This window comes from Pyrgilauda ruficollis, unplaced genomic scaffold, assembly GCF_017590135.1.
Source record: "Pyrgilauda ruficollis isolate IOZ18807 unplaced genomic scaffold, ASM1759013v1 scaffold85, whole genome shotgun sequence".
NCBI lineage: Eukaryota > Metazoa > Chordata > Aves > Passeriformes > Passeridae > Pyrgilauda > Pyrgilauda ruficollis.
In genome coordinates this window covers 54168-70217 of record NW_024530488.1, presented here as the reverse complement: position 1 = coordinate 70217, position 16050 = coordinate 54168, and the positions used below count along the sequence as shown (strand labels likewise).

The following is a 16050-nucleotide window of genomic DNA, read 5'->3' as shown; positions in this document are numbered from 1 at the left end:
ATCACCTTATCCTACATGAATCACAATCAGGGCTTCCCCTTGCCCTGCTGTCCTCTCCTGTGCCTGGGAGCTGTGGCAGGGCTGGCACACGGAGCTGATTCCCTGTGTGCTCAGCCCCAGGTGCTCCTGAGAAGTGCACAGGGAACTGTGTGTGTCCAAGCAAGTGGGTGATGGACTGCTGGTTGAGAAGATCCTTTACAAATAAATAAACTGAGCAGCACTTCTTTCCCCCAGGTGTGCATCCCTTCTTTCCCCCAGGTGTGCATCCCTTCACCTGGTGCTGGATAGGAAGAGGGTTACACTGGAATTTCATTTTTCACCCAGCTCCAAGAACAAGTGACCTCTTTGAAGCTGGTTTGTGCAGAGCCCTGCATCTGGAGCATGGCTATCATCTCATCCCAGAGCCTTCGGTCTTCCCCCTTCCAAAGCCCGGCATGACCACACCTCTGCCAGCCTGGGGTTCCATGGGTGGAGTCTGCTGGGCTGGGCACCTCAGGTTGTTCCTAAAGCTGCCCCAGCTTGGAGAGGAGTTCAGCCAGCTCTGCCCACTGGAGGAGAGCCCAACACAGTGGTCAGCTTTGCTGAAGACAATTTTGGCTGTGCCTCTGGAAGGTCAGACCCTTCTTCTCCAGTCTGAATAGACCAAGTGACCTCAGCTGCTCCTCATACAGCTTCCCCTCAAGGCCTTGACCATCCTCATGGCCCTCCTTGGGACACTGTCTAATTAGTTTAATGACTTTTTTATATTGTGGTGCCCAAAACTGTCCCCAGCACTCGAGGTGAGGCTGCCCCAGCCCAGAGCAGAGCAGGACTGTCACCATGATATTTTCTGGAAAAATTCCCTTGCCTAGGATTTCTCCTGGGAAGCTGGGAAGCTTCAGCGTCTCCCTGTTTTGCTGCTTTAGAATGTGATTTGGAAAATTGTTCTCTAATTTAGTATAGTTTTAGTATATAATTTCTTTTAATATAATATCATAATATAATAAATCAACCTTCTGAAAAATATAGTCAAATTCATCTCTTTCCTCATCCTAGGGCCCCAAAAACACCAACACAGGACAATCCCCTCCCTTGCCTGGCTGGCCATGCTGGGTCTGATGGCTCTGGGACTGGGATGTCCCCTCCTGGCTGCCAGGGCACTGCTGATTCATATTCAAATTTCTCTCAACCAGGACTCCCTGGGTGCTGATCTTCAGCATCTCACTCTCCAGCTGATGAACACATCCAGGGTTACCCCATCCCAGGTGCAGAATCCTTCATTTTCCCTTGTTGAGCTTCATCCAGTTGGTGATTGCCCAGCCCTCAAACTTGTCAAGGTCTCTCTGCAGGGCCTCCCTGGCCTTGAGAGAGCCAACAGCTCCTCCCAGTTTAGTGTGATCAACAAACTTATTTAGTATTCATTAGAATCCTGTGTCCAGGTTGTTGATGAGGGAGCTGAAAAGCACAGGAGCCCTTCAGAGCCCCGCTGGTGGCTGGACACCAGCCTGATGTCATCCCCTTCACTACAACCCTTTGTGCCTGGCCTGTGAGCCAGTTGCTTATCCACCACTCCACACGGTTATCCAGCTGTGGGCTGGACATTTTGGGCTGGACATTTTGTCCAGAAGGATATTGTGAGAGACAGATACGGATTTCAGCCCTTCCTCTGGGACGTGCGCGGTCCTGCTTTCAACGGGGCTGATGGTGCCTCCTTTATTTTGATAACTCCTGGGAAGGGTTTCAAAGCCAGCCAACTCTTCTTTCATAACCACCAGGTCCCTCTGCCCTCCCTCTGGAGCTGCCAGCACACAAACCCACTCAGTTTAACTCCGCTCTCCTGCTGCAGAGCGCTTTGCCGTGCTCATCTGCAGGGTCCCGGGGGAGATGCTGTGCGGCTCCCGGGGCCAGGCTTGTCCCTTCCTTCACCCCGGCGCCGAGGTGAAACAACTCCTCCCAAAGTCAACAGCACACCCTATGCACCGCTGGAAATTCAGGATGAGGCCATGGAAACACAAAAATTGCATCTGAACAGCTGCAACCACAAGCAATGCTGGGGTAGGATGCTCACGATGCCCAGCAGGGCCAATTGGCGCTGGAGCTGAGCCCTTTCAAACTCAACAAGTGCTGTTATAATGAAGCTCGTTCCTCGTTATTGGTTGACAAGAAGCTTAGCATTGATTTAATGAGTTCCCTTCAGAAGCCTCCACTGCTGCATTCCTCGGAAGATTAAGGGCTGCTGCTTTTTTTCCCCCCTCCTTTCTGCTTCTTTCTAATGATGTTACTGAGAAGGCAGGAGAATCTGAGCTATGCCCTGCTTACCGCTGGATGAACCCCATTTACACGGCGTTTTTACTTCAGGAATCCTTCCAAACATTACACGGGTGGGATTTTACATCCGACAAAAGAAACACTTAACATTTACCGAGATTAAACACCCTTAATGCTGCCTGAGTTTGCATTTGCTTGCTCATGTGACTGTGCCTCTCCTGTGCCTTTAGTGTTAAAAGTACTCTCCAGAGGCTGGTTGGAGAAATGCTGTAGTTTTTTGGTTTTTTTTTTTTTTTTTTAAATCCGGCATAGATGACAAACACTGTGCATTACCGACATCTATGGAAACACTCACCACCCTTTCGAAATGCCAAAACATTTTTTTGTACTGAACTGTACAGGTACCAGCAGGCTCCATTCCATCCATGCTTCGGGGGACCACCAGACAACCAATTTATTAAACCCTGGAAAAACAGAATCAGTGCCCTCAGCTCAGCAGAGCCGGCAGGGACAATCTCACGGCAGCACAGGGACCATCACCACGACTGAGCTACGTCTAAGGTGCATCAAGAGGAGCAGCTTTCTCTGGGGAATCCGGCACAGATCTGGATTCTCCAGGCTCTTGTTGCTGAGGACACGACTTTAAGCGGTCGCCGTGGGTCTCCAGGGCAGTGGTGGAGGGGATTGCAGGCGTGTGTGGTGGGATGGGACCGGGAGTACCAGCTCTCCACTCACTCACACAGCAGAGGGGAAGGAGGGGACAGGGCACCGTTGCTGTTTCTTTACAGAATTAAAAACAAAAGGCGAGATCGGGTGAACCGAAAATTTAGAGCAGCTAGACGAGAGTGATGTGAATTTTGCAAATCAGAGTTTACTTGCTCTGGAGCCTCTCAGCAGCTCTCTGTAACAGAAAAGGCACTTGGTTTGCGGCCAAAGAACTGCTGACAAAGAGAAGGGGGGGAAAAAAAGCCTTGCAGAAAGGCGTCGGCATCGTTTCTGTTTAAAAGCAGTGCGCTGTCAGCTCGGCAGCGTGCGAGCTCTCCCTTTTAGCCAGGACACATTTCTCCCGCAGCCCTCCCTGCGCTGTGAACCGTGCCTAACCAAACAAGGCAGGCGGACGGCAATGAAAGTTTTAATTATCGGCATTTACCAGCAACTTTGGCAGAGGCAGCGGGGTCCCCGCAGCCCCCGGCACCGCACCGAGAGCCGGGCACCTGCCTGACCTTCATCCCGGCCGAAGCGGGATGCTCAGGGGCAGAGCCCTGGGGCAGGCAGTCTCCCAGGAGCTCGGCACGCTGTATTCCCTGCTCCCACTGCCTGGGGGGGAAACCTGGCCCCGGGCTAAACTTTGTAAACACGGCGCGACGCCGCTCCGGGAGCGGAAGCCAGCGCGGCTGCGAAGCCCAGGATCCCCGCGCCGGCAGGGAGAGCTGGCAGCCACTTGCTGTTGGCAGCGCCCAGCCCTCCCCTCTGCCAGCCTCCCCTTCCCCTTTAAATAAACATCCGTGTAGGAAGCAGAAGGCACGCAGGATCCCCCCCCCTTCCCCTGGAAAAGGGATGCGGAGCCCGCTGGGTGCGCGTCGGGATCGGCCGTGCAGCGAACGCCGCCCGCAGCCGCCGCGTCCGGAGACGCCACTTGGTGAAAAACAGCAAAAGTACCTTTTGAATTCTTCCATCAATGTCCAAATAAATACATTTGGGCCGGTAAGTGGAGGAGGCAGATCCCATCTTGCTACAGCTGGGCTCTCACCGGACTTGTTTCCAGTGTCAATCAGAGCGGAAAATCGGGTCTATCCTGCCCAGCCGAGCCACCGCTGCCTGACAGTTTGGTGTCCCCGCTCTTCTGTATCCCACTGTACTCTCATTCTGGGAAGGTCCCTCCTCTAACATGCATGCATTTTGCTGTGCCTCTGTCTCTCTCTGCCACCTCCTTTTAGTTTTGCTTCCCTCCGAATCCAGCTGCCTCGGACGGGGAAAGGCACAGGCTCCAGATGCTGCCTGCAAGCCCCCTCTCCATTCCCATAGCAACAGCCCCTCGTGGCTTTAAGGCTGAGAGTTGCCCGGCATCCGCATTCGGGCTCTGACCCTGGCACTGACCGGCACAAGATCAGTCCGCATTTATCCCCCGGGGGGCTGCGGAGGAGGAAAAACCCCCTTCATCGGGGTGGCGAGAGATATAATTTGATTTTACGCTGAAATAGGATCGTAATTATTAGTTAGTGCCTCTCCTGGTGAGCTGCTTGCACAGTGACAGGCTCCCGTCTGGAAGTGCCCTGTGCTGGAAGTGTCCTTTCAGACACCCACTGCCATCCACGGCTTGGACCGTCTCAATCCAAACTCAGCAGCTCCATTTCCACATCCCTCCCGTTATCATTACAAGGCCAGAAGGAAAAAGCAGAGGCTTTTTCCCTCCCTGTAGGCACCAGCAGCGCAAAGAAAGCACAAACCCCGTGCTCTCGCCCACCGCCATCCATGCCACCCCCGGAGTGAAGGAATTTGTTATTTAATGCCATCTGCAGTGCCCGGGGCACGGCGGGCACGGAGCTCGGGGCAGCAGAGGCTGCACAGCCAGCACGCTGCCCCTTCTGCCAGCAGGAGCTCTCTGGGCTTTCTGGGGCTTTTGATGGAGGGGCTGCAAAAGCACAAAAGCGTTTCGTGGCCTCTTTTGAGCTGTTTGGGCTGGGAGAGCAGGGCTTGGGGCAGCGCGGTCGGTGATGCTCACCCTGCCCACCCCGAGCCCTCTGTGTGGACAGAGAGAGACAAAACTGACCCCAGCAAAGGCCAGGGGCTGGGCTGTGGCTTGTCCTTGGCTGTGGCTTTTCCTTGGCTGCCCCTGGAAATGCAGACAGGGCTCTGCTGCCCTGCAAAGGGGATTTGTAGGGCCAGAGGGCTGAGTGGGTCCCAGAGCTGGGCTGACCCTTCAGGCTGAAGGCAGTGGTGCTTCTAAAGCTCCCAGAGGCAGCAGCAAGGCTGTTCTTTTGGGAAGTGCAAGCCTTTGCTTCACATCCTTCCCCTGCCAGCTTGGAGCAGGCACTGGGAGTCTCTCAGGAGACTGCAGGGGTATCCTGGGGCTTGTCCTGTGGGCTGTCCCCTCAGCTGTGCCACAGCCTGTCCCACACCCCACTGCCCACTCGACTCATTCTCCTCTGGGCTGTACTGCAGTCTGTCCCACAGCCTATCCTCTAAACTCTGCCAGATGCTAATCCCTCAGATTACTCCACAGGTGATCCCCATGGCTACAGCTTCTCCCACCTCAACAGCCCTTCCACAGCAACCCCACTGCTTCTGCACACCAGTCAGGACCTCTGGGACCCACCATCCCATACCCTGCTCTGCCAAGCACTGCCTTGATCCTTGTTTTGCTGAGTGACTTCACTGACCCAGCAGGCTCCTGAGGAAGATGGCCACGATGACAAAAATGCAGCCATTTGGAAAGAGACAACAAGAACACTCACTCTGGGGGATGCACGTGGGACATTTGGGATTGTAGGCAGGATACTGAGCTCTCCCACTGTGATCACCCATTCCAAGAGTGGTCAGACATCACTGGTGCATTTCAGGATTTGATCACACCTCACTGAGATATCCAATGACCAGAGTCTCATACTGGTGAGAATCTACTTTTTGATTTTTTTTTTTTAAAATGTGACCAGCTTCTCCAGTCAGCAAAAGGACAAGCTCTGAAATCCAGGTGATGATCCTAGTGTGCCTCTCCACTGTCCTTGTCCTATCTACTCTCCCTGTGTATTTAAAATTGTGTTTCTTAAGCTCCAGCACACATCCCCCTCTCCCTAATTACATTAATACTTATTGGAAAAACTGCTTTGCTGTACAAGTGCTGACTATTGCTCTTTTCAAGAACTTCATGCAGAAGTGAATCTTCAAAAGCTGAGCACTCAGAAATGATGACAAAAGCCTGGTGCAATCAAAGGTCCAGTTTAAGACCAAGCCTGAAAGAAGACAAAAGATAACATTCATCAAAGAGAGCGTGCAGCTGCAGCAGATCACTGCCTTGAGCTGGTTTAACCTTCCAGAGTCTCCTTATTTCAGTATACACTGGGCAACATGGGGCAAAAACTATTGGGAAGCATTATCCTATCTCATAAAATCCTTCAAATCCAAGACCAAATCCAAGCAGTACATTGCCAGACAATGATTTTCCATCACTTGCCTTAGAGGAATGTTTTGCCCAGCTCAGGGCAGTACCAGGCTCTTGTGTCCCTGACCACATCAGGTGTTTCACAGCTCTACTTTGCCTTCCCTATGTTTTTTTACTGAGGCCAACACTCTTCACTCTGTCATTCCCAGCCTGGAATGTGCCTTTTGGAGAGCTGCAGGGTCAAGCCTTGGCCCGGGGATGTGGCAGTGCCCCAGATGTGTCACTTACCCCGGGGGTGATCCCAAGGGGTGACAAAGGCGCTTCTGTCTCCCAGCCCTGGTGTCAGCTCCGCGTGGGTGGTGCAGAGGCAGCTTTGTAGGGTTTGCAAGGAGTAACCAGAGGATGTTCAGATCCCACATTGCCCTGGGACTCGCTGCTGTCGAGGCACAGCTCAGCCAGGCTGGCTTTGCACGGGCTGAGATCTCCCCCTGCTGCAAACCCTGCTCAGAGGGCGAGGGAGAAGCTTTAGGGATGAAAAGAGCTGCTCAAGTCGCTCTCCATGCAGGCCTGGCGAGGGGTGGCTCATTCCTGTCCCCTCCCGTCTGTGTCTTTGCCCAGCCCTGAGGTCACTGTGCTGGCACAGCCCTCAGCCCCTCTCAAACCTGGTTTTCTTGCTGCAGTCAAGAAATTCAGTTTGCAACGCTTGCAACCTGCTGTGTGCACATCCAGACCTGGGGACTGCACAGCAGGGATCTTCAGAGGGGTTGAAATGGGGGGAAAAGAGCCAGAAAATGGAAAGCTTCCAGTAAAAGATTTTCTGCTTTGAAAAAAAGTTTGCCTAGAATTAAAAACAGAGAACTGCATTTCTTTGAAATCAACTTTTTTCCTTACCATTTCCATATCCAAGCCTTCAAGTGCTTTCTTTGCCCATTAACCCCTTCTGCTGCAGGTCCCTGGTGTCTGTCTGTCTGTCTCCAGGTCCCCACAGACCCTGAGCTGCTGCTTCACCTCCCCATGCTCCAACCTGCCAAAAAGCCAGATTGCCCCTGGAGCTGGGAAGGTTTTCCTTTCCCTCCCACAGCTCCTCTTCTCCCTGCTTCACTCAGTCCTCTCTCCCTCTTTTCACCCTTTTTGGTGTTTTGCCATTTTTGCTTCTAGGTTTGTTTTTGGTTTTTTTTTTTTTTTTTTTTTTTTTCCCACAGACCTGAAGTCATGCAGGCTTTCTGCAGGAATGAACTTTCTGATTTATGCTGTTAACAGCCAAATGATGGCTGTGGCTGTGGGAGCTCCCCCATGCAGAGCACCCCTGACCTTTCCAGCCCAGCTTTCCCTCCTCTCCATAAACCCACGGAAAGAACATGGCGTGCTGCACATGGAAATTTTACCTCATTTCTTTGCACATTTCTTTTACACTCTGCCAGATTTCCACAGGCCCAGTCCTGGAAGTGATCATATTGAACCTTAATTAGAGAATGACTGATTATTAATATTAGGACCTTTATAGGATTTGTCCACACATGCCCTGAACACCCTGGAAGTGGCGTTTGGCCCCTCCCCACTCAGCAGCACAGCTCTCCACCTCACTCCTGCCTCCAGCCCCATTTTTGGGTCCTGTTGCTCACCCCAGCCCCACTCGCAGTCCACACAGCGCAGCCATCATGCTGGTTTCCATGGCAAAACCCCAGGAACGTGGGCTGGAGGGAGCTGTGACATCTGACGTGGCTGGTCCGGGGCACCGGGGTGCAGGAGCAGAGCTCTGTGGGTGGGAGATGTGGGATTACTCACCCAGGAACCAGCTTTGCTCTTCACTCCAGCAGCCTTGGCCACCCCGGTGATAGCGCTGCCTTCTTTCTCTTTACAGCTGTAGGGAAAATTCTGGTGCCTAGCAGTAATTCTTGCTGTGTCTCAACACTCAGAGCCAGTTAATGGGCTCAAATCCCATGGAAGTGAGAGCAGCCATCCCTGGTACCTCACATAAATATCTGTGTGTGCAGTGCTGGCTTGGAGAAGAGCAGACTTAAGCCATGGGCAATCCTTCCATTTTATAAAGCACATGTCCAACACAACATCTGGCATTTCTTGGCTTTTCTCTTTTGTCTATTGAGGGAAAAACCCTTTTTTCTCCTGCTCTGTGTTAGCAGCTTTTTCAGTGATCTGTTTTCTACACCACTTGCAGTTCCTGCCAGGTGCCAGGCTGGTTTCCTGAAGGTCTCCCAGTGGTGCAGACCCACTGCCTTTCCCTGCTGGGTGTGGAAGGAGCTCACTCTCCACAAGCATTTCCTTCCACTAGAGCAGAGGCACCAGGTCCTTGGCACAGCCCACCCTCCATCCTGGTTCCACTTTCCAGTGGAATTCAGTTCCAATTTCACCTCCAGGAGCCACAGGACCCCAGGAATCTCCATGCCCCGTGCCATGCTGTGCCTGCAGAGAGCCTTGGCCACCCTCCTTTCCATTGCATCCTCTCTGCTTTATTTCCAGCCTCCCTTCCCTCTCTGCTTTCCATTTACTACCTCTTTGTTTCCCACTGCCATCTCCTCAATCCAGCTGTCTGTTCCTAGGCTTTCATTTCAAGCAGGAGAGAGCCAGGAATCCTGTCCCAGGCATCTCTGTAGCATGTGGAGCTTGCAGGGCAGAGCAAACACACACACACACACACACAGGGGCCCCAGCTGGCTGTAATGACCCTGCTGCATCCCTGGAGCAGAGCTGCTGGGAAAGCCCAGCTCCCAGAGCTCTGTTTTCATAAGGTTATGGAAGAAATTAAAAGACCCAACTGGAACTTTCAAGAGCTGATGAGAAAAAAATAAATGAAATTAAGTGTGCCTGGAGTCACCCAGTAGATCATTTAGAGGGATGATGGCCAAGAAGTGGAAAAATCAATTCCCTCCACTGGGCAAGGTTGGCTTGTGCTCTTGGCAGCAAAGTCTGAGCAGGGGCTGCAGCCCATGATCCCAGACTGGAGGGAAGGGATAGATGGCTCCACTTGAAGAAAGCTGCCTGGCATTTTATGTGGTGCAGGAAAGTGAAGTTTCTTCAGATGCCTCTTTTTGGGAGGCTGCCATGTGAGCAGCTCGGAGCTGTGCAGTGACTCACTGTAAATCAGCTCCTCCATCTCCCCGACAAGCAGATCTCAGACATCCCCAAATCCTGGCAAGCGAAAGATTAACCCAAAGGCTGAGGGCTGCTGATCCTGCTGCCAGCCTGATGCAATCTGCCCCACAGCTCACAGAGCTGGGGACAGGGGGTGTCTGTGCCAGAGACCTGGCATGGGCAGAGCACGAGGAGATCCTTGCCTGCCTCACCCCTGGGAGCCTCCTTGCCTGCTGACCACCCCTCCCACAACACCAGCACAGCAGCAGGGATGTCTGCAAAGGGTTTCACTGCTTGGGGCTGCTTTTCAGTGGGTGGGACATTGTCCCTCAGCTGCATCACTTCAGAGCCAGCCATGTGGAATTCCTGGAGGGTCAAGCCAGTCATTCCTGGAGGGTCAAGCAGACTTTGCACAGTTCTTTGCAGTACATTGAAAATTAGACTTTCCATTAACATTTTCAAAATAGCAGTCTTCATAAATAGCTAGATAATCTCTCAGATAGATGACATTTTTTTCTGTGATGTAGGCATTTTCTCTTTTTTGTTCTGTTTGTGCAGGGCTATTTCCATTAACGGGCAGAAGAACATTTTCTCAATAGAAGAGATGAAAGAGTCTCTCAGCTTTTAGGGAGGGAGGCCAAAAAACCGTCACAGAATCCATGTGAACAAGATGACAAAAGCCTCCAGTAGCACTGAAACTGTCTGATCTGCTCTGCCAGAACATTGGAAGCCAACATGAAATGGGGACATTTTTAACTAATTCCCAAAATTACGAGTACTTGAGTGTCACTTTTCCTGGGAGTCACACAACTTTCCAGAGCGTTCCCACCATCTCCAAAAGTCCCAGGTCATGACAATCAAAGGAACTTAAAAGATTGGATGGCAAATCATTACTGTCTGCCTTCAAATAACACATTTGTGCCTCTTTTTTTTGGTTGTCTCCTCTTCACTGAACCTCACTGTTCATCCATGTCAGGCACATCAGATTCCCTCTAGAACTTTGGAGCCAGAAACCCTCACTGAGGAAAATTGAACTGAGATTTTCTTGCAGTAAGACAATCCAATTTCCTGAGGAAACAGTAAACATCATGGATTAATGGTGTGGTCAGGAGAGAGGGCAGCGCTGAAGTAATGCAGAAAATGAAAGGGAAGTAGCTTATGGGGGGAGGGAGTGCCTCATACAGAACTTGAATTTTATTTTATTTTTGGATTACTTTTCACTCTGCTTTCTCCAGCCTCCATTTGATTGGACACAGCCCAGATTTTCACCCCAGTGCTGGGTTTCAGCCCATGCCTCCCCTTCCCTCCTGCACCCTCCTTTTCTTAGAGGTGGCCCCAGGCAAACCTTTTAGTGAGAAGCTTCTTCCTGAGGGGCTTTGTTAGAGGCTGGACCCTCTCCAGTCACAACACAGCTGAAGCCATGACTCCTTCCTGGTCCTTCATCCTCCTCTTTCTCCTTTTCCTTCATTTGGAATGGATTTCACTGGATTCACACAAATTCATTTTTTACTCTCTAGATTCCATCCTCTCACCTTCAGCTCACAAGCTGGACACTGGATGTGAAGGCTTTCCTCTGCTTGGACCTTAGCCCCTGCCTGAAGGACTCCAGTAGACAGGAAGGAGGTTTTCAGACAAGAAACTGAGATCAGGAACAAGAAACGGAGATCAAGGAACTGAGATCAAGGACGTACAGAAATAAACACACAGAAATAAAATTAAAACCCAGGAGCCCTCCACTAAAAAGGACACAACGTTGTGCCTGCTCTTTTCTACAACCCCACACTTTTTCCTGCACTTTTTCTCATTTGTTTTCCCCTGCTGCTGTTGCAGCATCACCATCATCTCCTCGGGCCAGTGCTCTGCTCCCCTCTCTCTGCCTGGCTCCGCACTCCTCCCCTGCCCCACTTCACTCCCTTCAATCTGCCATCCAGCCCTTCTGCCAGCAGAACTACCAGTTCTCTGCCTCCCTCTGCCCAAGGAATTGTGCCCAGGGGCAGCAGCAAAGCCCAGAATCACTCAGAATTCCTGCAGAGGAACCCCAGCCCTGCTTCCCTTGGAGCGTGTCAGCGCCTGGCGCTGGCGCTGGGGAGAAAGCCAAAGGCAACACACCCCACTTTGTTTCTCTCGCTAAAATGGTGCTTTTGGTCTGGTTTATTTCTCCACACTGCTCTCCCCTCCTCCCACCCGAGCACATCACACTCCCAGGGCGAGTGACTGAGGCTGGGGGAGCATTTGGAGGATGGGAGCTGCTGGGGTTGTGTGCAGGTCTGTGAGCACAGCCATGCCTGGCAGAGGCTCTGCAAAGCTTGAAGGCATAACCTGCACCATGAGCAGGCTTCCTTCCCCCTCAAACACACACACACACTCTGAGACTGCTGGTGGCTCCATGAATTCAATACTGCCAGCGTGTTACAGCATCACATTGCAACAAACATCCCCATTAGCATTGCTGAATGTTAATTTTAGGAATTCCCACTGAGTCCTCTGCAAGGATACACAAACCTCCAACGAGATTAAGACATCCCAGCACTACCCATGAGGAGCCCCACGCTCTCCTCGTGTCTTTGGGATCCAGTTTCTCCCCAGTGCTGCCTCTGCTGCTCCCTGGGTGCATCCGTGGTCCCTTGGGAGCCTGCTGGCTTCAGAAACCAGCCCTGCCTCTCACTCCAAAGCTGAGGAGGTTTAAACTCCACCAAATCCTCCTGAAGCCATCACTCAGGATCACTTTGTGAAAGCATCCTGCCCTTGGCATGCCAGCCCAGCCTCCAGCACAAGCAGGAGCTGCTCAAGGCAGCTCAGACATCTGCACAGGCAGAGCCCAGCAAAGGCTGCTCCAAAACAACCCAGGATGTGACTCTGGGTGAATCAAACTGTAATTCACAAAGTAATTGCTTGGGCAAACCTGCTTGAAAACAGACTCATGCCACAGAATACTAAACTTGCATGGAAGGCACACAGCACTACATCTTTATTTATTTATTTAATTTATTTCCTCAAAAATAAGACCAGCAAGACAGTTTATCATGGGGGTGTTTTTTTTTTTTTTGCTGTTGTTCCAACCGGAACCCATTAAAGTGGACAATTCCAATTGTGCTTGAAAAACAGAGACAGCAAAAACAATGCAGAAGGCAGCTCCTGATGTTTACAGAGATGCACAAGGTGAATGTACCAGAGCTGCTAATCATACCTTCTGACTGCTTTTATGGGTCTGGGAAGCCTGAAAAAACCCTGTGTATGGGAACCAGTCTGCTTTTTGGAATAATATTTCCCCTTTGATGACACAGATTTAGATGCTGCTTTGACAGATGCATTATTTCATTAGAGGATTTCAAGCAGGCAAACAGGGGAGCTTTGTTTTCCCTGTTACTGTAAGGCTTACATCATCTGCAACCTTTCTACCAGGAGGTCTCATTTCAAATGACAGTGAGTATTGTTGTGAGAAATGCATGTGTTAGTTCTGCTTCAGATGTCCACGGGATTTCATCCACCCCAGCTCCATTTCTAGGTGCTTTGCTGGTCATGGATTTCACCCTCCTCAGAAGATTATTTGCTGACACCTGGGGTAAGTTTAGAGCTTCATGATATGCCTGACAGGGATTTGTATGGGAATTTATCTAATTTAGGTCTAACACAGGTATCTGTCCTAAACCAAACATTCTTGGGCTTCTTTGCCCGCACCCCAGATTTGTCAGTCACCCTGGCTCTGCCATTTTGGGCTGGGGACATCTATTTTGAGAACTGCCACTGTGAAAATCAGAGCAAGGAAACCCAAAGGTTTCTATTTTTCTGTGCTTTCAGCAACTGCACAGATTTACACAGGCAGACACACAAACCAGCTGTGACAGTGGATCTCCCTTGGTGGCAAGCAAGTGACCAAAATTTGGAAGAAAGAGTAGGCTTTTGAGATTTTTTTTACCTCTTTTGTTCTTTTTTTTTTTACCATATTGTCTTCCTTTCATGTAACTGAAAAGCTGCAGCCAGAGGGAGAGGGGGAGGAAGATTTTATAAAGACTTTTAACAGCAATGGCTAAATTGAATCCCATTACCTCTCAGTATAAAACCAAACCTGCAGATTCTGTCACAGAAGGACACAGCATTCAGCTGCTTCCAACCAGATGATCTGAGCAATTGAAGAATAAAATTCAGAACCTGCTGTACTTACTAAGCTGAAGCCTCATGTGGCCTGTGGTGAAATTGGGTGACTCAGACTGGAATGTAAGATATACTATAATAATATACTGTGTCCTTGCAGCAGAAAGAACAGCAGTGTGTTTGGTGGAAGATTCAGAGGGAACTCACCCCTTCCAAAGGTTTTGCCTGTGTCATTCAGCTGTGAGGGGCTGCCCACACCAACCACCCTTCACATCACAGGGAGCAGAAGGGGAGAACTCTGACATTATTATTATTGATCCCTTTGTTCCAACATGCAAACTCAGCCTGCTGCTTCCAGTTCTGGCCCCAAGGCTGGAAGCAGCTGCTGGTTTCTGAATAACCCATGAAATTCAGAGCACCTGTTCAGGGTTTAGGTACCAGATAAACTGAGAATAACTCCAGCCTTGTAACAGCATTCCAAAGTTCATTCCTACATGGCAGCACATGTGAAGTTGGTTTAGTGTTCTCCTCTGCTGAAACAAACTGGACCAAAGGGAATAGTGTGGAAATGTGGGTATTTGTCAGCTGCTTTGTAAGAGAAGGAGGGAGAGAAACCCTACCCCAGTATCATCATGAGGTGAAGAAAACATCCTTAAAATCCTCAACCTTAGGTACAGCATCAAGAGACTTGGCACACATGTTCATAGCTGATATCCTGATGCAGGAGTTGAGCAGGATCCTGAAATATGCTGAAGAAAGTTTGGCTCCTGTATTCCCAGTTTACAGAGCAGCCAATGTTTCACTGCAGCCAAAGGGGAACTGGTAGACAAAGGAATTACAGTGGAAAAAAAACCCCAAAAAACCACCCCAAGCATCAACAATTATCTCCTTATTCCAAACTGGAAAATAACCAAAAGAAGGGAAACAAAGGAGGAAAAAACTAACAATTTATAACAAACCAGTTTGTTCAACTCTTGGGCAGTGAGACACAGCCCAGCACTTCAGGTCACTGGACCTGAGGCTGAATTCTACCAGCAGCTAAACCCTCCCCTTCGCTCTCCCCAGCCACAAGGGTGACAGGCACATTTTTAACTCAGCAAAAGTAGTTCAAGGTCCCCAGAGCCCCAGAGCAGCAGACACAACCCCCAGGAGTGTCTGCAGTCCCTGCAGGCTGTGACAGCCGGGCAGGACGTGTCCCCACCATCCCCTGCAGGCTGTGACAGCAGGGCAGGACGTGTCCCCACCATCCCCTGCAGGCTGTGACAGCAGGGCAGGACGTGTCCCCACCATCAGGACGTGTCCCCACCATCCCCTGGCTGGCTCAGCAGAGAGCAAAACAAAACCCAGCCAGCCTCGCTCCAAGGTGAAAAGGGTGTAGGTCAGCAATCAGAACATCCTGTCAGAGGTTGGGACAAGCCATGAAATAGTCTAATCTAACATTTACACAAGACACAGGCCATACATTTAGTTCAGACCAGACAATGCCACCATTACCCATCCTGAGCCTCATCATTTGATGGAATTGTGATCAATCCTCCCCAAATTAATTCTGTATGAAAACCACCAGCCTCCAAAAGCTCTAAACACCCTCTGGTTTAATTTACACCCTCTTACACCTGCCTAATCCTGAGCAGCACAAACCACCCCAGGCATCAGCTGCTGCAGAAACCTTTCAGCAGCAACCAAAGAACCCGAGCCTAAACACGAGTTCAGCCAGAGTCTGAGGCAGCACAGCATTGGCACAGCACGTGGGAATCCCACTGTTATTCCAAGGATGCTACGCCAGAAGCATGTGCAATCATCTCCTTAAAGGAATGGCAGAATCCCTTCTGGAATTTCCCTTACAAAACACACAGGATTAAGTCTTGGTGCACGGAGTGGGTTTGTAGAATTTACAGGCAAAAGGAGACTCAAAGCAAATTATGGACATAACACTGCTGTCCCTGCTAATTATTTACTTTCTTCCCACCCTATAAACCCCTCCTACACAAAGAGACAAACCCCCTCAGCCTGACCAGCAACAGCCAGGGCTCTGATGAAGATTTTCACATTTTCTGCCTGCTCCCCATCAGGCAGAACAGAAATTGGGATTTGAGTCTCCCTTCTTTTATAAGGCCCCCCAGCTATTATTTGCCTATTCCTAGGAGGCACCTCAGGCACATTTTAATCAGAAATTCTGTAACCAGGAGTTGTTCTCCTTTCCAATCAGTTTTCCCCCAGTGCATCTGTGGTTTGGACATTGTATGTCAGGCAGATGCACAAAAACCCCCACAAACATTTTAACAGAATCAAGACAATAAATGTGGGAGATGATCAGTGCTAGAGAGAAAGGATGAAGCTTTTCCATGTCAATTCCATATACACTGAAGAGGAAGCAAAGCAGACAACAAAAAAAGTCACCTTATAAGTACCATAGGAGCCACACTCAGCCCCTGAGTCAGGCCAATGTCCCAGCAGGAATGTCTGTCCTTCCAACCAATAAATGGAGCATTTCTTCAGGGAGATGGTAAAAGATAAAGTAC

At 50.4% G+C, this 16050-nt stretch overlaps 1 protein-coding gene across 1 annotated transcript in view; it reads right to left on the bottom strand.

Annotated features, from left to right (window-relative positions):
- PDE9A (phosphodiesterase 9A) overlaps positions 1 to 4034 on the bottom strand; it is a 51374-nt gene extending 47340 nt beyond the window's left edge. Inside the window, exon 1 of the mRNA XM_041487954.1 lies at positions 3907 to 4034. Within this exon, the coding sequence (XP_041343888.1) occupies positions 3907 to 3975 (69 nt within the window). The 5' untranslated portion in view covers positions 3976 to 4034. The remainder of the gene's footprint in view (positions 1 to 3906) is intronic.
- Positions 4035 to 16050: the final 12016 nt, after the last annotated feature.